Here is a 23,998-nt window from a genome sequence, read left to right as displayed (position 1 = left end):
CCTTATGGACTTCTTCATTTGCCAGTCAGCATGGGCTGTTCTGTGATTCTGTCCCAGGGTAATTTGGACCAATGACCTTCATATTTTAAGCCTTGAGGACACTTTCCTTGTCACGCCCCTCTTTGAGACAATGGACCTGAACCATTCCAACCTCCATGTCCAGTATCTTCTCAGCCTGTTTCCCTCACTCCTGCTTCTACCACTTGGAATCACCCCTAAAATGGTTACTTTACATATCCCTTTGTTTTCTATTTGCCTTTCCTGTAAACTCTTGTCAAAGCTCTGAAAGCTATATAAGCATTCAAAGAAATATAGCTCTTGATCAGGAAAGTAAAAGTTTTCACAGAATTATCCTCCCCCTCCTCCTGGAAAAGTGACTCTGTCCTCATTGCCCCAGAATTCTGTTACCTGTAACAGGCTGTAAGGAAAGCTGAACTGAAAACGTTTACAGTAGCAGTCTTGCTTGGAGGATAGAGCGTGCAAAGATGCCTCCGTCAGGGCCGACATTACAAAGAGGCAGAATTACAAGATGTCCTCCGTTTGTGCCTGAGGAGACAGTGGAAAGATTCCCAGTCCTAGTTTATGATTCTCATTCAGAATTCTGGTCTCGGCTTTAGAAGTTCAAACCTCCGCAAACACTTGGACTTCTGGAGTTAGGACTCGAGCATCTCTTCATGAATAAATGACCTCCCTCAGAGGTCTTCGGAACACAATCCAGGAAGGGTGGGTCTACTTCTCTTGGGGGTTTGCTTCTAGAGAATAGACACAAGCTACTCCCAGGGTGTAGACATTCCTTCCCCGGAGTAGTGTCTCAGAGATTTTAAGCAAATACCTAGGGAAATGGAGCATGCGGATGACGGTATGAGATCAACAGGAGGTGGGGAAATTCATGGAGGGGTCCCTAAAACGGGAATGGGCGTGGGTCACCTGCAGGTGGAACTATCTTGGAAGCAACTTCCTAAGCTCCCTGCCTTCCTGGCTCAGAGCACCTTCTCTGCGGAGAGTGCGGTCAGGACAGGGACAGAGAGAGGTCAAGGAGAGCTCAGTAACCCCCTCCTTCCCGAAGTTCGGGGTTAGGGAGGGTGAGGACAAATTAGCCAGTGGAGCAGGTTACCTTGGGAGGTGTAGCAGAAGGGCAAGAAACCGCAAACAAAAGACAACACAGGCGGGGTCCACTCTTGGCTGCAAGCGGAGGGCGTCCCCAGGGCGCACAGGTCGCTGCGCTCTGCCGGGCGCGGGACGCAGGGTTCTGCGCGCTGGGCTGGGCTTCCCAGCTCAAACCCAAGCAAGCATGGCGGGGCAGCGGGCGCTTCTGCTAGCTGGCTTCCTTCTGCCTGGGTTCCTGCTCTCAGAGGCCGCCAAAATTCTAACTCTGTCTTTGGTGGGTGAGTGCTTGCGGAAGAACCAGATAGGTACAGTTCCAACATCCGCGGGAAGGCTGTCAGACAGCTCTGGGTCAGGGGAGCACTACTGGGCTTGGGTCCCAGGCTAGGGGGTGGGGAGAGGCAGGATGGGGGTATGGGGGAATGAGGAGACCCTACCACCGAGAGGTGAAGAAACTTCTTGAGAAAATAGAATACCTTTTCCTCCCTCTGCCTGCTCAGATTTGCTCTCCTAGGCGCGGAATGGGTCCACAAGGTTTGGGATCCCTCCCAGTGCTGGAGACCCCTGGCTGCCTCCTCCCTCCGGGGAGTGGGCTGCAAATTCAGAGGCTCACCCTAAACTTCTGGGTGGTGTGCAGCAATTTCCAGTAGAGGCTGTGGGAGCGTTTGCAGGCTCTTGGAGACCAGGGAAAAGAGCTTATGTGTGTGTGGGGGTGGGGGGCAAAAGCACTAGTTTTCTGACACTGCATGGGAGCCAAGGTAGAGCAGGGAAAGTATTTCAGTGACACCTGGGGGTGGGGGTGGAGTGCTCTTATCCAGAGGAAACCCGGAGAACTGGCCAGGGCTGGAGACTGGATCCTGGAAATTCCGGTCTTGCCTATGCTGGCTCCTGTCACCCGTGCGACTGGAAATATTTGAAGGATTCGGGGAACTGTTAATTCTGCATTTCGTGGCCTCAGTTTTAGTTCCTTTATTTTTCCACCGAATGGAATAGAAAATGAAAAGGAAAAGGGATAAAGGGAAAAGGATCAGGATGAAAGGATCATCATAAGATGCAGCTTTCCCAAGATTGTATTTCCACCCACAGTGGGCTCTTTGAGGTCACTTACTGTGTGTAGATCACACTGGGAATCGTGAGCTGGAAGGTACCATAAGTAATCTCATTTAGCCCTCTCCCCACCCCCCACCCCCCAAGGGATTTCCCGAGCATATGGTTTTGGATAAGATTTAGTGAAATAGAACCTGTACCTCCCCAGATGATCATGCTTCTGTTTCCTTAGGATCCCAGGATTTTCCTAGGATGGGTGATGTCTTCTCATGCATACAGGATCCTGTAGTTCCACCCCAAGGGTGCACAAATTAAGGCATTGTTCTGAATGCCTTAATTTGATGTTCAGCAAGATGCAGACCCTAACTGAGAAATACCCTGCCAAGTATATGTATATTTGAATTTCTTGGTTCTAAGTCATGGCTCAGCTTCCTTCTGCTCCAGTGGCTCTTTCTTGGACTGATACTCAAGTTTCCATATTTCTGGCTCCTACACTAGCTTAAATTTCCAAGAGTAGGACTCCAGAACGAACTCTGAGTGATCATCCATCGGGAACCCTTCACGCTCATAGAGAGCACTGTGTCACTCTTCCCACCAGTACAGTTCTTTTTTTTAAAATTTATTTTTTATTTATTTTCAGCATAACAGTATTCATTATTTTTGCACCACACCCAGTGCTCCATGCAATCCGTGCCCTCTCTAATACCCACCACCTGGTTCCCCCAACCTCCCACCCTCTGCCCCTTCAAAACCCTCAGATTGTTTTTCAGAGTCCATAGTCTCTCATGGTTCACCTCCCCTTCCAATTTCCCCCAACTACCTTCTCCTTCATCAAAGATGTTAGTCTATAATTCTCTTTTTTGATGGGATCCTTGTCTGGTTTTGGGATCAAGGCACTGCTGGCCTCATAAAATGAGTTTGGAAGTATTCCTTCCATTTCTATTTTTTACAAAAGTTTCAGGAGAATAGGAATTAATTCTTCTTTATTTTATTTTATTTTTTAATTAAATTTATTTCTTTTCAGCATAACAGTATTCATTATTTTTTCACCACACCCAGTGCTCCATGCAATCTATACCCTAACCTCCCACTCCCTGGCCACTTCAAACCCCTCAGATTGTTTTTCAGTGTCCATAGTCTCTCATGATTCACCTCCCCTTCCAATTTCCCCCAACTCCCTTCTCCTCTCTAACTCCCCATGTCCTCCATGCTATTTGTTATGCTCCACAACTAAGTGAAACCATCTGGTAATTGACTCTCTCTGCTTCACTTATTTCACTCAGCATAATCTCTTCCAGTTACAGTTATTTCTTTAGGTTACACTGTCTCCACGAGGTCTGGCTAAACTTAGCATATCTTTAAGATCAGGAATTCCTTAAGGCATAAGCAGAGAAGCCCATCACACTGATGTTTGGTCACTTTTGTGATCAGAGTCACAAAGAGGACGTGATGGAGGTTTGCCAAAGTCAAGATTTGGGGCCATGGGCTCTGAGTGAGTGGCTGGGGCTTATCCAAATGGAGATGGACAGACCGATTGATGAAGCTCATCTTCCTCTCCTCACCGTCAGCTTTCTGCTTGCTAATTCTCATCTCCTGGATCTCTCCGCGTATCAGCTTCAGGGGCTCTATTATCATCATTACAGAAGTGAAGTTGTACATTGTTCCTAGGTGGAAGCCATCATCTGCTGCTGGACCAGGTGTCTCAGATTCTTCAAGATCATGGTCACAATGTCACCATGCTTCACCAGAGAGGAAATTCATTTATATCAGGTATCTTTTCTCACTAATTCTTTATTTCTTCTACCTATGCAAAGGGTAAAGTGAAGCAACAATGTCTTTTGCTTAGAAAACTGTTTTCAAAATCTAATTGGAGTGAAAGAATGAAAAGTGTGTGTGTGTGTGTGTGTGTGTGTGTTAATGTAAGGTGTTGGAACATTTCTTGGCTCTGTCTGCCAAGTGTGCCACTCCACACTCTGTAGTCCCATATTTTCCTCCCTTACCTTGCCTTCCACTTCATCCCCAGCAACCCTCCATATATTACAGATTATTTTGGTACATGGTACTGATGAGGGAGCAGGAGGCTGGCTGAGGACAAAGCAAGAGCTGACGCCTTGCACCCCCCCCTTCATCCGCTCCCCTCCATAGGTGTAGCATTCCTCAGGCACCCTTGACTGCCATAAAATGATAAATAGTTAACTTGCTGAGATCACAATCCTGCAAGGCAGGAGTCTTCCTTGGTTTGCAAATGTCCTTCAGATTACAACAAAGAAGAACCTGACTTAGGTTCTGGGACTTCATCAGTACTTCATAGCAGCTTGAAAACATGTGAACAGAAGTGTTCAGCCAAATATACCATTTTCTTTTCTTATATCACAGATTACTTTTTTTTATATATCATAGGTTACTTTCTCCTTTTTTGATATCTGAAATCTAAGAAAGAAATCTTTCTTAGGAAGTCTGTTATTTATCTAGCTAAGATCAGAATCTATCACTGAGATGATTTTAAAACATTTTATTTATTTATTTGTCAGAGAGAGCGAGAGCGAGAGAGAGCACATGCACAAGCAGGCAGAGTGGCAGGCAGAGGTGGAGAGAGAAACAGGCTCCCTACAGAGCAAGGAGCCTGATGCGGGACAAAATCCTAGGACCCTGGGATCATGACCTGAGCCAAAGGCAGCGGCTTAACCAACTGAGCCACCCAGGCGTCCCTGAGATGATTTTATTCTCTAGAAAAATCAATGCCTGACCAACAGTTTGTGTATAATGATGTTGGACAATCTTAACTGAATCATCAAATCCAGTGTATTTCAGCTGACACGAGCAAATAAACCTTATCAGCTCTTTTCTGTTGACAGACAAGAAAACAGCCCAGAGTACTGAAATGGTTTGCACAAGATGATGTGGCAGGTTAATAAGAGTTTTGGGAGGATTTAGGACTTTAAGCTCTGGATTGCTCAATCTGAAGTTATCTTAGCCTTTGGTATTAAAAAAGATGCAATTTTAAGCAGCATTTTTGAGGAATAAAATTCTGAAAAACTATACAACTTTGAAGGTAATCAGGCTTTGTTATTGTTCAGATTTTATTAAAATAATTTTTTCTGTGAAAATTTCTTTTACGATTTTTATTGTGGTAAAATATATACAGCATAAAATTGATCTCTTACACATTTGTTTTGTCAGTTTAGTGACTTTAAGTACATTCATATTGTTATGTAACCATCATGGCTCTTGATCATCACAAATGGGAACTCTGTACTGGTTATATGGTGACTGCCAGTTTTCCTTTGCCTACAGCCCTTGGTAACCATTATTCTACTTTATTTCTCTAATAATTTGGAGATACCTCATTAAGTAGAAACATACAATATTTGTCTTTTTGTGTCTAGTTTATTTCACATTGCATAATGTCTTCAAGGCTTATCCACACTGTAGTGTAGATTACAATTTCTTTCCTTTTTAAAGACTGAATGATGTTTCATCGTAAGTGTATACCACATTTGTTAACTCAGTCATCTGTCCATGGACATTTAGGTTGTTTTCACCTTTTGGATATTGTGAATAATGCTGCTATGAAAACTGGTGTACAAATATTTATTTGAATCTCTGCTTAAAATCATTTTAATCACCTTCCAGATTAGGTTCCCCATTTTTCATTGAATATTATTTATACACATATCGTTTTGAATCTGTGTTGACCACAGACATGATTAAATAGCTGCAGTGCATTAATTTTCAAGTAGTTATTATTAATTTTGAAATTGCAATTAAATTTAATTAAAATTCTTAATAAAATTAAGTTGTATTAAAATTTTAGATTGATTGAAAATAATTTTGGTAGTTTCCATGGATTTTGAGAAAATAATAAAAGCCACAGATCTTCTACCCCTTTAATATATATACATAAAAATCTATAAACAATTTGGGTAGTTCATGGTTCCCATCAGTTTTTTTTTTTTTTTTATAATTAGTTTCAGGGATAGAATTTAGTGATTCATAAGTTGCATATAACACCCAGTGCTCATTACTTCAAGTGCCCTCCTTAATGCTCAACCCCCAATTATTCCTTCCCCCTCCCACTTTTCCTCCAGCAATCCTCATTTTGTTTTCTGGAATTCAGTATCTCTTATGGTTTGCCTCCCTCTCTATTTTCATTTTATTTTATTTTTCCTTCCTTTCCCCTGTGTTCATCTGTTTTGTCTCTTAAATTCCTCATATGAGTAAATTCATATAGTATTTGTCTTCCTCTAACTGACTTTTTCACTTAGCATAATACCCTCTAGTTCCATCCACATCTTTGCAGATGGCAAGATCTCAAATTTTTGATGGCTGTGTAATATTCCATTGTGTATATGTGTGTGTGTGTGTGTGTGTGTGTGTGTGTGTGTGTGTGTGTATACCACGTTTTCTTTATACATTCATCTATTGATGGACATATGGGCTCTTTCCATAGTTTGGCTATTATGGACATTGCTGCTATAAACATTGGGGTACATGTGCCCCTATGAATCACTATGTTTGTATTCTTCGGATAAATACCTAGTAGTGCAATTGCTGGGTCATAGGTAACTCTAATTTAACTTTTTGAGGAACCTCCATACTGTTTTCCAGAGTGGCTGCACCAGTTTGCATTCCCACCAACAGTGTAGGAGGGTTCTCCTTCTGTATCCTTGCCAACATCTGTTGTTTCCTGACTTGTTAATTTTAGCCATTCTAACTGGTGTGAGGTGGTATCTCATTGTGGTTTTTCTTTGTATTTTCTTTGTATTTCCCTGATATTGAGTAATGTTCAATACTTTTTCATGTGTCTGTTGGCTATTTGAGTGTCTTCTTTTGGATCTTTTCGGTTTTATCCTTTGTTTCCAGGCTCAAAAGTCTAGAGTTTCTTCCAATACTCCCCAATCACAGGGATTTCCAAGGCTTTGAAACAGCATTTTAATTCATTACCTTAGAAATAGAGCCTGACTAGATGTCTGCAAATGGGGAAAACACATGATGTAGTTATTATTTCTGACCTGATGCCCATTTCTGTATATTGTAACATTTATTAACTCCTTGTTTGGATACACTTTCCCATCTTGTTCATTTACTTACTACTTTAATAAAGAAATGGTATCAGATTGAAGAAGCAAAGATTTTTAATATTCTCATAAACTATTGCTCCAAACAATATCTAGCTTTATAATTGGGTTATTGATAGGGGCTGGAAAAATATTAAGGAGCATGATAGAATAAGTCTAGATTGTCTTGAAGGGACTATTGCTAGAAATGTGGTTCTTAAGAACTCTGTTGCAATTTATAAAAACATCAAATCTTTGTGTTTTACACTTGAAGCTAATATAATGTTACATGTCATTTGTGTCTTAATAAAAAATATAAGAACTCTGCTAATGAGGACTAAGAAGGAAGTAAGGAACATGGTAGAGAAAAATCTTTATTGTCTGAGACAATATGTAAATCATCATAAACACACTTCTGGTAAAAATACAGGTAGTAAGGACTTCTTGCTTCTTATAGTAAAATGTGAGAGGAAAGAGATAAATTGAAGGAAGAACCATTAAGCATGAAGAAATGAAGACTTCATGATTTGGGAAATTCTCAGCCTATCCATATTGCAAAAGATTCTAAAACTAGGGTATTTGCTGCCAGGAAAGATAAAACTAGTGGCGTGGCTGGTTTACCTCTTGCTGTTGTCTCTGAATAGCTCAGAATATTCAGTCTCACAGAACTCTTTAAATATTGGGTATGTGAATCATGAGTCCCTTCAGCCTTGTTGGCTGAAGCCAAAAGTAGAGATGAAATCATTTTAAACATCTGTGTAGCAGTCTTGTCTAGCACACTGAATCCCCATGACATACCCAGAAGATCTATAAGGTACTTGAGAATCTTATACAGGATAAATACTTCCAATTTGGACTAAAAGGACAGAGAAAGAGTGACATAAAAGAAGGCTATTGGACTCTGCCAAAGTAAGAAACATGCTCATAAACTAGTTAGTTGTAAACTCATGCGACCTTTCATGAAGAACAAATGAAAAGTCTGAGTGTGAAGCAGTGCACATAAAGGGTAGAACTTCAAGCTTACAGGGCTGAGCGTCAAGTCATGGCAAATTATTTCCAGTTTTTGAAACCTAACATTGTCTGCCCAGATGAATGTCAACATTTCTTAGGACCAGAAATTCATAACTTGCTTCCATTTTTTTTCCACTTTGAACGATAATATCTATAACTGGTATTTTAATGTTTCCTGGAACTAGATAAACTTGTTTCCTAATTTTCATAGGTCCACAGATGGATCATATCTGGACTCTCCCACCCATACTTGATTGAATTATTTGGATAATATAATTTGGAACATTTGAGCCAATGATATTTAGATGAAATTTTGAACTATGAGTTGATGATGTGATAGTTTGAGACTTGTGGGAGTGTTGGGATGGAGGGATTGTATTTTTTATGTGATATGGACATGAGTATTTGAGGTCTGGGGAGCAGAACATGGGTAGAAGATAATGGCCCCATTCAAAGATATGCTGTAATTTCTAGAACCAATAAATATTCTACCTAACATGGCAAAAGGACTTTGTAGATGTGATTAAATAAGGATTTTGAGATGGGAAGGTTGTCTTGGATTATTAATTTAAGCTCTATATAATTACAAGAGTCCTTCTACAAAAAAGGAGATTGAGGAGGTAGGTGGAGGGGGTAAGGTAACTGTGTGATGGGCATTAAGGAGGGCACTTGATGTCATGAGCACTGGGTGTGATATGCAACTGATGAATCACTAAACTCTGTGTCTTAAACTAATAATACACTATATGTTAATTAACTGATTAACAAAAAGAGTTGGCAGGAGAATAAGAGAAGGAAATGTGATAATGGAAGGAAAGTAGATGCTAGATGATGTCAATGCCAGTTAAAAGAAGACCATGAGCCAAGGGATGAAGGTAATCACTAAAAGAAGGAAAAGGCAAGAAATATCTTTCAGAGCCTCCAAAAAGAATGCTGGCCTGCCCACAACTTGTTTTTGTCCTAGTGAGACCCATTTCAGACTTATGATCTCCAGAAATGTAAGATAATAGATTTGTTCTGTTCTAAGCAACTAAGTTTATAGTAATTTACTACAGCAGCAATTGGAGACTTAATACTGCTATCAGCAGGTGGTTTAGAGAACTCCGGGAAGTACGGGAAGAGGTTGTTGAAGCCTTCATAATGAATGCAAATGTGGGAGGCACTAATGACAGTGCCTATTATATTGCAATTTGGATAGATTCTAGAACTTTTTGTTATTTGGCCTTATTCAAGGTGGGATGATTTAAAAAATAAGTATAAATGGGTTAAAGGAAAATGTATAAATCAGAAATACATTGCCTCCAATACACTGCAAAAAGTTGTTGGACTTGTTGAGACATTATGATGTTGTGAGTCAATAGGTGTTTCTTTTTTTTAAAATAAAGATTTTGTTTTTCATTTATTTGAGAGAGAGAGAGAGAGAGAGAGATAACACACAAGCAGTGGGAGGGGTAGAGGGAGAGGGAGATGAAGAAGTAGACTCCTTCCTCAAAGGGGAGCCCAACTTGAAGCTGGATTCCCAGGGTCCTGAGATCTCAACCTGAGCTGAAGTCAGATGCTTAACCCGACTGAGCCACCCAGGTGACCCAATAGTTGTTTTCTTAATAGTGTCATGGATCGAGAGGCCTTAACTGATTAAATAATTCCCAGGAATTTAAACCAGGTCTTATCACTTGAGCTTTGTGTTGGGCAATGGCACATTCCTTTGTGTGAGCTCTTTTGGGAAGATTTCTCTGTCCTGAATGAATATGTCAAATGAATCTTCTTAGAGCAGGCTATTTTCAATACAACGTCTTACCTGGGCTCCTGGTGAAAGTCGGATGTGGTTAAGGTCTTGCCAGGAAAGATCCTGGCCAATGGGGCGCCTGGGTGGCTCAGTTGGTTAAGGCGCTGCCTTTGGCTCAGGTCATGATCCTGGAGTCCTGGGATCGAGTCCCACATCGGGCTCCCTGCTCAGCGGGTAGTCTGCTTCTCACTCTGACCTCTCCCCTCTCATGGTCTCTCTCTCTTTCTCTCTTTCAAAAATAAATAAATAAAATCTTAAAAAAAAAAATCTTGGCCAATGGTAGGACTGTTGAAATACCCCATGGACAATTAGTTAAATGTGTACTGTGTCCTTTCCAAAGTGAAGAAACTAACATTGAGAGCCTGTTGACATGGTACAGAAGAACATAGTTGCCAAATCTATGATTGCAAAGTATTTGCCAGTACGTACTTGGATAGCAGTAATTTCACTAAGATTGGGCTCGGTAGTTTTAATATGTAAGGCTGTGCATTAATCTATCTTCAGTTTACACACAATTTGATTGGAGGTTATGACTGAAGAAAGCATACATGTATAAGAGCGTGGAATTTTTGTTATTCAAATAATAAAGCTTTTTTTTTTTTTTTTAATATAAGATGAGTTGGACAGGGTTTCCTAAGCAAATCTGAAAAATGGCTTTCCAGAGGAGGGAGGGATGAGTTATTATTGTGGGTGGAGAGTTGGGATGTGTTCAGGGTTCCCTGTCACTGGCCTTCACTTGCATGGTTTGAAATTCCCACTATGGCCAAAGGTAGGAGCATGCTGACTTTCTTAATAGTTTGCCCAGGTGAAGCACTAAGAGGGAGTGGGAGATAGGGTTTGAAAACTGTCAGCAGTCATACATCAGAAATGGACTCAGACTTTTCATTACACATGGATATGTGGGAGAAGCTATGCTGGTAAGTAGAGGTACAGAGGTCTATTATTTTATATAAGCTTCTCAGTACTTTTTCCTACTTTCTACTGAATCAAAAAACTATTTGGATTTATCACTCTAAATAATGAAAATGAGCTTTTCTAAAACAGAAAGGGCAGAGGCTCTGGAATCAACCAGACTCTATCACTTCCTATGTGTGCAATTTTGACAAATTATCTTAATTTGCTGAAGATAATTACCTTTGTATCTTCAATTGCCTTTGTTTTCTCACCCATAAAATGAGACAAATAGCTATATCTTAAGAAAGCTTTATTTTTTTTAACTTTTTAAAAAGATTTTATTTATTTATTTGAGACAGAGTATGAATGAGAAAGAGAGAGAAAGCACAAGCAGAGGGGAGGAGTGGAGGGAGAATGCGAAGCAGTCTTCCTGCTGAGCAGAGATCCTGTTGTGGGACTCCATTCCAGGACCCTGAGTTCATGACCTGAGCCAAAGGCGGATGCTTAACCAACTGAGCCACCCAAGTGCCCCATTATGGAAACTTGAAATGGAGGCTTCCAGTATGCCTAGGTGGCTCAGTCAGTTAGGCATATGACCTCTTGTTTAAGGCTCAGGTCACGATATCGGGGTCCTGAGATGGAGCCCCTCATTGGTCTCCATGCTCAGAAGAGTCTGCTTGAGATTGTCTCCCTCTCTCTCTCCCTTTCTGCTCTTTCCCTTTCTCGATGTGCTCTATCTAAAAAAAAAAAAAAAATACATCTTAAAAAAAAAAGGAAACTTCTGTAACTTTAAATTGAGAAGCACTCCTTAATTAGTATAAGGTTCTCAATACATGCTATCATTTTTAAAAGACGGAATGAATGAGAACGCAACCAAAGCACATAAAAATAGTTCAAAAGGCAAACATTCAAATAAATAAAAATTATTTGAGCAAACAAATATTGATCTTTTCACGCTAATATTAATCCATGTTTTGTGACATATTTAACATTTTTAACCCATGGGTGTTTTTTAGATTTTAAAGAGAAGGAAAAATCATACCAAGTTATTTCTTGGTTTCCACCCGAAGATTATAACAAAGAATTAAAGGAAAATTTTGATTTTTTTATGGAAGAAGCTTTGGGTGACAGGTAAGTCTTATTTTTTTATTTGAACCAAAGAGTCACTATTTTAGCGATACAAATGAATGGATGAATGGATGGATGTTTGGATTGAAGACATAAGGAAGGGATGGGTGGATGGGTGGATAAATGACGGAATTCATGATGAGTGAATGGTTGGGGAAACAAGCACTCACACCAAATTGTCCAGTTCAGTCACTGGAGAGTCTTCTTTGTTCTGTACTGTCCCTCTTCCATGAATGGATTTTTGTAGAAAGTAGAGGTTGTTCCTTCTGGGACATCCTTTCAACACTTCTCTTACATCTTTATTTATAACCTCCCTAACACAGAAGTATAGGTACTTCAATCTCTCACTGTTGATAGGGAAATGAAAGTGACCTTCTTCCATTTATTTTCCTTCTTTTCTTCACATATATTCTATTAATGGGGGGAAGACTTATGAACATTGATTTTGTAGTAATTGAACATCTGGCCATGTAAAGCTCTTTTATTTTATTTTTTAAATTTTTGGTCATTTAAAATACTTAAGCAATGGGGCGCCTGGATGGCTCAGTGGGTTAAAGCCTCTGCCTTTGGCTCAGGTCATGATCCCAGGGTCCTGAGATTGAGCCCTGCATCGGGCTCTCTGCTCCATGGAGAGCCTGCTTCCTCCTGTCTCTCTCTCTGCCTGCCTCTCTGCCTACCTGTGATCTCTGTCTGTTAAATAGATAAATAAAATCTTTAAAAAAAATACTTAAGCAAAAAAAAAAAAAAAAAAAAAAAGATTTATGTGCTGGGGCAACCCAGAGAGAGAGAGAGAGCAAGAGTGAAGGAAGGGGTGGAATGAGAGGCAGAGAGAGAGAGAGAGAGGGAGGGAATCTCAAGCAGACTCCCTGCTGAGCCTGATGAAGGGCTGGATCTCATAACCCTGAGATTATGACTTGAACTGAAATCAAGAGTCAGATGCTTTACCAATTGTGCTATGCAGGCACCCGCCTTCTTTTTACCTTCAAACTTTTACTTACTAGTCAAGGTTTGCTTACATTTGCCTGTTTTCAGAAAGTCTTTTTCCTTACTCAAATTGGGAAACCACAGTCCCCCCTGTCAAGTCTGATGTAACCTATTCATTTGATACTTAGTCTGTATTATCTTGCATGGTTAGTTACATATTTTAAATACATGCTTTGTCTCTTTTCCCTTAATGTAATAGTTTTGGAGATAGGCATAGGTAACCATGTATTCTTAAACAATTTTTCTATTTGTTAGCTCAATTTTAAATATGATTAATGAGGTATATTCTAGGAATTTTTATAGCACTCCTGAAATTATCTAAAATATCTGACAATAACACTCTTTTGTTATATGAAATCTTCAAAAATACACAGCCAAGGGTGACTTCTGCCAATCACATCCATTGTATGACTTGAAGTTGTTCCTAAACACGAGGCAGAGATCTGTATATTGTTAATAAGTTCTTCATTTCTGGTCCTTCTTTATCTGGGGTGCAATGGTACAGTAGTGAACAATTACAGGGTTCCAGGGTATTGATTCTCTTGGTCCTCCATGTAGCCGGCAGGCCAATGATGTATTGAGTTCTTGCACTTGTTACCTTTGATACCTTAAAGTGCAGGTGGACATTCTTATCTATTTCCCCATAGGTGTACAAACAGGAAGGGAACAGAGTCACATTCTATACAGGCAGTGATGGGAAAGTATTGTAAGGAGATAGGTCCCTGGAATAGTCCCATGCACCAAGTCTTAATTACATGTTAGTATTCTTTATCTTCTATTATCTTTATCTTCTATTATCTTCTCTGGACATGTCAATCTACTGTAGTAGAAAAGCTAGGGGTGCCTGGATGGCTCAGTTGGTTAAGCAACAGCTTTCAGCTCAGGTCACGATCCCAGGGTCCTGGGATTGAGCCCCACATCGGGTTCCCTGCTCAGTGGGGAGCCTGCTTCTCCCTCTCCCTCTGCTACTCTGCCTACTTGTGTCTCTCCCTCTCTTTCTGTCAAATAAATAAATAAAATATATAAAAAAGAAAAACTAGTAATATGTTTATTATTAACCAGGCCTTGCTTTGCTTTCCTTTCTTCTCTATTTTCTTTTCTTTTCTTTTCTTTAATTGCTTAACTCGTGGGCATTGAAATGTGGAATTCCCATTTTAGCTGAGATTTGAGTTCTAATGTGATAAAATAATCCCTTGAGTGACGTTATCTATCATATTCAGAATTCACAGTGATTTTTTTTTCAGTAGATTTTTTTCAGTAGATTTTTTTGTAGTATTCTGTAATTTATCAGTTGCATATAACACTCAGCGCTCATAATATCATGTGTCCTAGATTACACAGTGATTTTTAAAAATAGCCTATATGACCAATATTTATGGAACTGTGTCATCTAGGGACTTCCACAGTTTGGTTGAGTAAACAAGAAAATCACTCATAAAAAGTCAGTATGTAAAAGAAAAGTAATGAGAACATTACAGAATTTATCAAGTAGAAAGAGTTCTGTGAGATTTGCTATGATCAGAGAAGGTTCCCAGAGCAGAAGGTCCAACAGTGACAATTTGTTTTCAGTTAACATAGTTCAGTTGTGTCCATGGATTTCAAGAATTAAGAACTCAAAGTTATAGTTTTTTGAATAATGTGGCATATAACTCAAAGTTATAGTTTTTTGAATAATGTGGCATTGGGATTTGGATGAGAGAGGGAAGAGGAGGGGAGAAAGGGAACACTTTCCAGAGCAGAATGTGTGCTCAGAGTGACTGTGAGGGTATTTATGGACAGTGGTAGGACAGGTACACTACTGCTTGATGTGGTCTTTCTCATCGGGTATTTTCTTTCTAGCCCAAGACTCCTTTATGTATTGTGAAGTTAACACCTCCAGTGAATATTTATCATTTATCTTCTTTCTTACAGATTCACATTTGGAAATTTTTTAAGCTTTATGGAACTACTGGGGCTTCAGTGCAGTCATTTTCTAAGGAGAAAGGATATCATGGACACCTTAAAGAATGAGAACTTTGACCTAGTGATAGTTGAAAATTTTGACTACTGTCCTTTCCTGGTTGCTGAGAAGCTTGGAAAACCATTTGTGTCCATTCTTTCTTCCTCGTTTGGTGCTATAGATATTGGGCTACCAAACCCCCTGTCTTATGTTCCAGTATTCCATTCCTTCCTAAGTGACCACATGGACTTCTGGGGTCGAGTGAAGAATTTTCTGATGTTCTTTGATTTTTCCATAAGACAATGGCAAATCCAGTCTACATATGACAACACCATCAAGGAACATTTCCCAGAAGGCTCTAGGCCAGTTTTGTGTCATCTTCTAAAGAAAGCAGAGCTATGGTTTGTTAACTCTGATTTTGCCCTTGAATTTGCTCGGCCCCTGCTTCCCAACACTGTGTATGTTGGTGGTTTAATGGTGAGACCTGTTAAAGCAGTACCACAGGTAAGTAAAACCTGAGGTCTCAGTATGGACTTCATGCAGAGCTCTGCACTGCAGAATTGGTGGCTCCCCTGTCAGTGGGAACTGGGACAGAGTAGGGTGAGGCAACTGCACCTAAGACATACCTTTTAAGGATGAATCACTTTCAGAGTCATGCAATTGGATTGTTAGGACTTGTATAACCCTGAGATTGAGGACTTCCTTACATAGTATACCCAGGGTCCTCTCCAGTTCTGGTGCTGGTGAGATAGATTTAAATTAAAAAAAAAAATGTTTTCTTTCTAATAAACTCTAAACCCAGCATGGGGCTCAAACTCAAGACCCAAGGTTGAGAGTTGCACATTCTTTCCACTGAGCCAGCCAGGTGCCCTGGGATAAGCATTTTAGTAAGTTAATATTTTTATGTCCCGTGAACATGAACATATGTGTAGTAACTGTGTGGCAAGCATCCATTATATGCGAGAATTGTTGAAAAGACAAGTTACTCACAATGAAACACACAACACTATGAAACCGAGGTGGGAGTGGTGGGACTGACAGTAAGAACTTGTGGGCATCATCACCAGCATCCCCAGCCTGCAGAGCCTTAGTTCTTAATTCCACCGAGGCCTTCTGATTTGATTGATCTGGGGTCAGTCTTGAGGACTGTGAATTGTGAAAGCTGCTGGGTTGGTTCGAAGGCTTAAAGTCAGAACTACTGAAATAGAAGTTTTTAAATGGAGAGGAGCTCAGCTGAGTTGGCTTCCTGTTGCCTATCAGCACTGGTTGACATTTTAAGGAATTTATCTTATTTAATATCTTACCACCTGGAAGGAAGTATGATGATCTCCATTTTTATACAGGAGGAGACAGAGTTTCAGGTGGAGCAAGTGACTTTCCCACTGCCATTTATTTCAGACTTAGGAAGACTTGATTTGGCTGGGTCTTCCAGGCACCCTAGTGTCTATCCTTTATCTACTGACCTTGAAATGAGTAAGCAGGGAGATTGATCCATGGGCTAGATGGGCTTTAGGTTGGTGGCAGGATTTTTTATGGATGGAGCTAGGGAGGAAAGGAATTTCAGTTAGAAAGAACAAATAGCTGAATGTGTCAAAGTCAAAGTAAGACAGGCATGACTCTGGGTTCCTTTGGTGACTCTAGCTAGATTAGACTAGAAGATTCAATTACATAAATGTAGCCAGACCAGATTGCAGGAGATTTTACTTGATACAAGTTGGGGTACGCCTTGGTTAGAGGGTAGGGGGAGGGGATTGTCAAGCAGGAACATAATGGGAGTAAGGGTTGTAATGGCTGTGAGATAATAGAGACTTTAAAAAAATTTTTTTCTCTTTATTTTCTAGTTTTTATATAGTGTGTCGTGTAGCTTTTTAAATTAAAAAAAAAACAACAAAGCTTTTGTCAAAGTGGTCCTTTGAGGTGGTAAATCAGGCAGTGTTAGGCTGCACAGAATCAATCTAGGAATGAGAGTCTAGAAGCTGGGGGAGGAGGGCTCCAGCAGTCCAGAGTCAGGGTCTGAAGAAATACTTGAAGCAAGATTCACTAAAACGGGGTTAAAGCCAAGACTGCAACATTAAATCTCAACCTTTCTTAACTATTGCCTGAGGATTTTAAAAAATAAGCTGGAGTTAGGACTGGGCACTACCATTTTTACTTATTTAAAAAAATGAGTCTAGAGTTAGTACTGGGCACCACCATTTTTTGTCTTCTTATGTGGATATAATTTGCAGTCATGTGGGTGAGCCACTAAGGTAGAAGATGAATTACAAAGATCAGTTAATAAGAATATCACAATGTATCAGAGCAAAGCACTCCATGTGGTACATTGAGTGTGAGTGGTCAGGAGTCTTTCTCCATTTCTTCCACTTCTTACACTAGAGGCTTTCTCCTGACTTCTCCAGTATAGCACCTCCCTCTGCTGGACCCTAGCACCCCACCAGTATTCTTCCTATCCTACCATTTTCTGGTGGCCTTGGAAAATTCCCAAGTAACCATGTCTCTCCATTGACCTACGATGAACAGAGGATCTAGGATGACCCTGACACTAACATCTAGATTTTAAAGAAGAAAGATATTCCCCCCAACACCATGGGCATAAGCACCATGCACAGGGCACTGTCCCAGGGGCTATGAACTCAGAGAAGGACAAGAGGGTAAAGTTTGGTAATATCTGGCTTTCATTTCATGGCTGTCTAGGCTTTCATGAACAACTTTGTTCAACTCCTTTTCCTTTCTTACCTTTCTCCAGGAATTTGAGAATTTCATCAACAAGTTTGGAGATTCTGGTTTTATCCTTGTGGCCCTGGGCTCCATGGTGAGCAACTTTCAAGTGGATCTTCTCAGGGAGATGAACAGTGCCTTTGCTCGTCTCTCTCAAGGAGTTATATGGAAATATAAGCCATCTCATTGGCCCAAAGACATCAGATTGTCATCAAATGTGAAAATTGTGAACTGGCTTCCTCAGAATGATCTCCTGGGTAAGGGCTGCTCACGTCTGCTTCACCCTTTCATTTATGTATTTTTAAAACTCATCAGGCTCTGACCCTTCTCATTTACATATTTTTAGAACTCACCAGGCTCTGAACTCTAGTAGGGCAATCCCATTTGTACCAGAAGGAGCTGCTAATAGCTAAAGTTAAGTCTGCAGAAGAAAGGAACAGAGCAGCCAGCTGGAGTTCTTGGGGCATCAGACCCTACTTCTAATGAGATCAGTGCCCAAACAGCCATCTCCCTTTCATTGTTTTCTATTTGAGGCCAAATGTCAGCCCACATCAAATCACCTTGGTCACCCAAACACAATCCAAAAAAACCTATGGATTCTAAAGAAAACATACTGGAAGGATGTCGCCACTGTATTTAGTGGCTTTAAGAGTGCCTGTTCATCCACGTGCACTTACATGTATATATACACTTACTTCTCCCACAAACACACCTTTCTTAGCTATTAAAGAGGGAGCAATTCATACCTTTACAGCATTTGATGTCAATAGTGTCTTTTAGGATGTGCCAAAATACCTGAGTGCCAAGATGAACAAGCTCATAGTCAGTTATTTGGTCCATTTCATCTCTGGTACCAGAGAGTTCTCTCCTTGCCCTCACCCCCACCAACAGGTTTTCTTCATGCTCAGTGCTGCTTTTTACCGACTCCTTACTGTCATAGCCACTGACTGCATCAAAGGCTCATGATTAAGACAATGACTCAGAATAACCTGGGGAATTAAGGAACAGATTCCTGACTCTACTTCTGCAAATTTAATTCTTTAAGTCTGGAGTGGGCATATGGTGCTTCTTTCAAGAAAGAGATAAGGAGATTCTGACACACATCCCAGTTGAGTGACACAGGCTGAGACAAACTCTTCATTTTCAACAATAATCTTAGTTAGCTTTAAATAGGGTGGGGTGGAAATGCTGTAAATGGAAATACTCAAGCGTAGGGTCTAGTCTCTGCTTGCAAGAGGCTAATCATGTGTTTGAGGAGAAAATGCATATAGTATAATTTTTATGATTGACACACGAGTTATGATGCTAATGAATGGTCAGGAATTCAGAGAAGAGGGAAATAAGTTGGCGGGTGAGAAGAGTGCTCAAGACAAAGAGAAAGAGAGAGACACTGAGACAGAGAGACACAATGAGAAAATACAGATGAGTGAAACAAAGGGAATTACTAGGATGATAGAGAGAAAGATGGATGGGTGGATGGAGAGGGATATACACCTTGCTTAGGAGTATTGTCTGGAGAGTCCTCTGGGTTTGAGTCTTAGCTGGGTTCTGGCTGGGTCAAGGAATTTCCATAAAAAGGCAAGGTTTGGAATCTTGTATGTTAATAACATGCACCTTGGATGTGTCCAAGCAAAATATCTTTATAATGACTCCGACAGACTTTGAAATTCCCTTTGTATTTTCTTCTGCCTTTTCTGCTTTCCACGGTTTTCTGAAACTTTTCACTCTGAAAATTTTCGATCTGAAATATTCTGCTCTACTTCTTAATTGGAACAGCTCATCCACGCATCCGTCTCTTTGTCACCCATGGTGGGATGAATAGCATAATGGAGGCCATCCAACATGGTGTGCCTGTGGTGGGGATTCCTCTTTTTGGAGACCAGCCTGAAAACCTGAACCATGTCGAAGCCAAAAAGTTTGGTGTCTCTATCCAGCTGAAGCAGATCAAGGCAGAGACATTGGCTCTGAAGATGAAGCAAGTCATAGAAGACAAGAGGTATGGAGCTCTTGAAGCTTATGGTCACTTAGACTGAATGAAGATATCAAACACAAAGGGCAATGTTTGACACTTTTTGCAATAAAAGATAAAACATCCAAGACACAGAAAAATATGTGCTGATGTTTACAAATGACGTGTTTCCTCTGAGAACAAGACTCAGCAATTTAGATGTTGAGAACAAGTGTTGTGAAGACTCTGTGACCTACATACACAGGGTTTCTGAGAGGTCTTATGTATTGGGGGTGCTTATAGTGGAATTCCAAATGAGTCAGAGGTTGCCTTTCTGTCCCCCAATATGTCACAGTGTTTCCTGCCTCAGGCCCTTTATCAGTGCTGTTTGCTAGAACACCCTTCCCTTCTCTTTACAGTGCTGGCTCCTTTATGACAGTCAGACTTACCTCCAATATCCTCTCCTCAGAGAGGCAGGTGGTCTTTGTCTGACATGCCTAAATGTGTTCCTCTCTCCCACCCTTTTCAATCATAACTCATTTTTCCTTCTTAACACTTCTTAGGATCAGTAACTAACCCAGTTCTTTCTGCTTTAATTTATTGTGTGTTCCTCACACTAGAAAGTAGAGAGTTAGTTCCCCTGGATAGCAAAGGAAGCCTTGTTTTCCCTCGTGTTTCCAGGGCCTAGCACAGGGCCTGCTGAAGTAAGTTTGGATGAATTTCCATTAAGTTAGTCAGTAAAAGTGCCTACGTTCTCTTGGGTAAATTTCCACCTAATACAAAGATCTCATATAAAGAGAAAAATTTATTCTTTCTACCTCAAAGATAAGAAGAACTGAAAAACTTAAAGTTTCAAGGGCATAAACTGATGCAGACCTCAAGACTTATTTTACCTTGCACAAAGGAGACCCAAAGGTGTTCTTGTTAGATGACTAAAAGTCACCACATAGCATATGATTCTTTTTTTTTTTTTAAAGATTTTATTTATTTATTTGAAAGACATAGATCACAAGTAGGCAGAGAGGCAGGCAGAGAGAGAGAGAGAGAGAGAGAGAGAGAGAGGGAAGCAGGCTTCCTGCGGAGCAGGGAGCCCGATGCGGGGCTCGATCCCAGGACCCTGAGATCATGACCCGAGCCAAAGGCAGCAGCCCAAACCACTGAGCCACCCAGGCGCCCCAGCATATGATTCTTAATCCTAGAAAAACTGTAAACTCTGGGGGTCTGATAACCTCAGACATTTCATTATGTTTGGTATCTCATGAATAGCAAATGTTTGCTTTCTGAAGAATGAGCTTGTGAATTTCATTGGCTATTCAAAGACCTAGACCCGAAATGCCCATCATTTGCTGGCCCTATGATGGAATCATTTAGGCTGGGATGGTCCCTACATATTATGCATCAGGGCTGGGTATATAATTTGTGGGGCTCAAAGTAAAATGGAAATGTAGGGCCAATCGTTATAAAGTTTAAGACAATGGCAGCAGAGAATTAAAGCAAGCATAGGACCTAAGTGTGGGGTGCTGAGCAAAAGTGTAGAAGGTAGTCCATGGAGCCAGATCTGGCCAATATTTCCTACCTCTGAAGAGGTAGGAAAGTATAGACTCGTCCTGGGCCCCAGTCCCCACAGTCCTGTTTGACATCTAGCCCAGATACCAGCATAACATAGCTGCTTATACATATAATTTTCTATAGTATGTGATAAGCCTTCTTGGGGAGAACTAGCCCTTATAGACTAAGTCATTTTTATAGTTTAGCACTTTTAGCACAAAGCATGGACCTTCGTATGGAGGGTTCAATCTGAACTTTTCCATGGGACCCAGCTAGACTGTGGCAAGACCAGGCCAACAACCTTTCCTTGAAACTGAGTCTTTTGTGCATATGGATGAAAATGTGTGTGTGTGTGTGTGTGAGAGAGAGAGAGAGAGAGACAAGGTCTCTAAGAGTTTTGAGACCACATGAGTAACGCCCAACCTCTGTCTCTGCCAACAGGTACAAGGCAGCAGCTGTGGCCGCCAGCATCATCAGGCGCTCCCACCCCCTGACCCCCGCCCAGAGGCTGGTGGGGTGGATAGACCACATCCTCCAGACAGGGGGTGCCGCGCACCTCAAGGTCCATGGCCTGCAGCAGCCGTGGCATGAGCAGTACCTGCTGGACGTCTTCTTGTTCCTGCTGGTGGTCACCCTGGGCACCCTGTGGCTCTGTGGGAAGCTGTTGGGCATGGTGGTTAGGTGGTTGTGTGGGGTCAGGAAGCTGAAGAAGGCTTGATGGAGGTGCTGCCTTGATGGGTGTTTGGAGAGCCACTGGTTATAGGAGGCTTTCCCCAGCACAGGGCTCCCCTGGTGTCTTCTCCATACTGGCACTTTAAGGTGGCACACTATTTTCTGCCTCTTTTTAGAAATTCTTGTGAAGCACTCTTGAGGGTCTTTCAAAAAAATTGTGGTAAAATATGCATCACATGAAATTGACCATTTTAGCCATTTGGTATAGAGTTTAGTGGCATTAAGTACATTCATATTGTGGTTTAAACAGTACTACTATCCATCTCTGAACTTTTCATCTTCCCAAACTGAAATTGCACTGATTAAATAATAACTCCCAATACTACCCTATGCCCCCACCCTGACTTTACAAATCCCTGTTCTACCTTCTGTGTCTATGAGTCTCAGGCTTCTTAATTTACCCCTCATCAGTGGACTCCTCACTGAGACTCAAACTTTTGGCAGACAGTCCCCAGCTTCGTCTTCACTCCCTGCTCCTAGACACAATGCCCTGCCTAGTCATCCTCTTGTTCCCTGAAAGGGAGATATATGCAAAACTAACTTCAAAGGCCAAAGAAGCCATGGCACTGAAGTAAAAGGCAAACAGGTCCAGCTTGATAAGAAATGGTTTATTAGGAACAATTATTATATGAACAGAAGCCTGTCTTGGGCTGCCACAAGATGAGTAGATCTCCACAACACCATCTCCAGTTAGGCCTGCTTTTATGGCTCTGAAGACTGGGCAGTACTTGCTGGGAGCTACCAGGAGGAGTCATATCCTGAGCAGATCAAGGAAGCTTTGCCTGGAGGGTGTACTTAAGGGTGTGTTAAACAAAAGAAAAGAATGGAGGAAGGGGCTGTACTTAAGAAGGTTTTAGGCCACAGAGCAGTTATTGTGGTGGAATTTCTCAAGATGGCCTTAGTCTGGTTCATATACTTTCTGTCTCAGAAACTTTTCAGTCTCTCTCCTTCTTTCTACCTTTTTCACTTTTCATGATATGATATAAGATATTGGCCAGTTTTTCCATTTTGGCCTTTTCTCTTGCATCTCCTTTTCACCTCACCTCCAAGCTCAGGAATCCTGGTCTCTGTCCCGTGTCTCTCCTGTGAAAAGCCCCTGCTTTGCTGGTCAGATTTGGAGGCTGCCTTTAGGCCATAGTTCATGCTGTGGTTTTCACTTCCCACATTTCCCTTCTCAAGATTAACACTCTGAAAAATGTAGTCATGGAGACCTCAATGCAGAACCTGGACCTCTGTGTGAGGTCTTGGGGCCTCAGGTTCAGTACTACTGCAGTTCCCAGGATTCTGCTGATTTAAAAAAAATCACTGATTTGCCACTATGACAGTAATACTTGAATCAGATAAGAAATATAAAAGATAATAAAAGGAGGGAAATTTGATGAGGAATGGAATTTCAATTTCAAAATGTCTTCTCACATCTTATTTCCTAATTATAGGGTTTAAAAAAAAAAAGGAACTTTACAGTGGAGAATCTGGGTGAACACCAAGATTAAATAAACACCACCTTAAACAAGGGATAGAGTTATCATTTCTAATAACAGGACCATCTGATATCAGATGAGGTGGAATCAACACCACATGTATAGTATTCCCACCAAACTCCCTAGTAACCTGAAGTATAATGAGAAGGCAAATGCAACTTGGGATCCATCATACAAAATAAAGAGTCATATCAATGACATGAAAGACAAAGAGAACCAATCTCACTTAAGGAGACGAATTGGTGTGATAGCTCAATGCAATGTGTGATCCTGGAGTGGCTCCTGCACCAGCAAATTCATAGCACAACAGAGGATATTAATCGGACAATTGGAGGGATTAGAATAAGATTTACAGATAAAGTAATGTGATTAGATTCATATTAAGTGGTGCCTTCCTAATGCAGATTATTTTTTCCCCCCCTGGGAAGATAGAATACCTGAACCCATAACTGTGAATGTGTATGCATGGGACCACATGTTCTCAAAGACTCCATAGCAAAAACATGGAAAGAACTTGAAGGGAAATAATGGAATAATATTGAGAGAGTTTAAAAATCTTTCTAATGAATAATTTGAAACATTTATAAGAAGAGAACTTTTGGGGGCCCACTGCCCTCTCTT

At 40.9% G+C, this 23,998-nt stretch overlaps 1 protein-coding gene across 4 annotated transcripts; it reads left to right on the top strand.

Moving 5' to 3' along the window:
- Window positions 1–810: 810 nt before the first annotated feature.
- LOC132028245 (UDP-glucuronosyltransferase 3A1-like) lies at window positions 811–23,619 on the top strand. 4 transcript variants are annotated; one of them, XM_059417000.1, is made up of 7 exons: window positions 811–859; window positions 3,820–3,921; window positions 11,916–12,030; window positions 14,923–15,454; window positions 17,697–17,925; window positions 19,445–19,664; window positions 21,606–23,618. In XM_059417000.1, the coding sequence occupies exons 1-7, from the start codon at window positions 841–843 to the stop codon at window positions 21,880–21,882; spliced, it is 1,494 nt and encodes a 497-aa protein (XP_059272983.1). In that variant the 5' UTR covers window positions 811–840; the 3' UTR covers window positions 21,883–23,618. The 4 variants fall into 4 exon arrangements, with proteins under 4 accessions (XP_059272983.1, XP_059272984.1, XP_059272981.1 ...); XM_059417001.1 differs by lacking the exon at window positions 811–859 and adding an exon at window positions 1,135–1,381; XM_059416998.1 differs by lacking the exon at window positions 811–859 and adding an exon at window positions 1,201–1,412 and having other exon boundaries at window positions 21,606–23,619.
- The last annotated feature ends 379 nt before the right edge of the window (window positions 23,620–23,998 follow it).

This window comes from Mustela nigripes, chromosome 12, assembly GCF_022355385.1.
Source record: "Mustela nigripes isolate SB6536 chromosome 12, MUSNIG.SB6536, whole genome shotgun sequence".
Taxonomy (NCBI): Eukaryota; Metazoa; Chordata; class Mammalia; order Carnivora; family Mustelidae; genus Mustela; species Mustela nigripes.
This window is presented reverse-complemented; position numbering and strand designations above follow the sequence as displayed.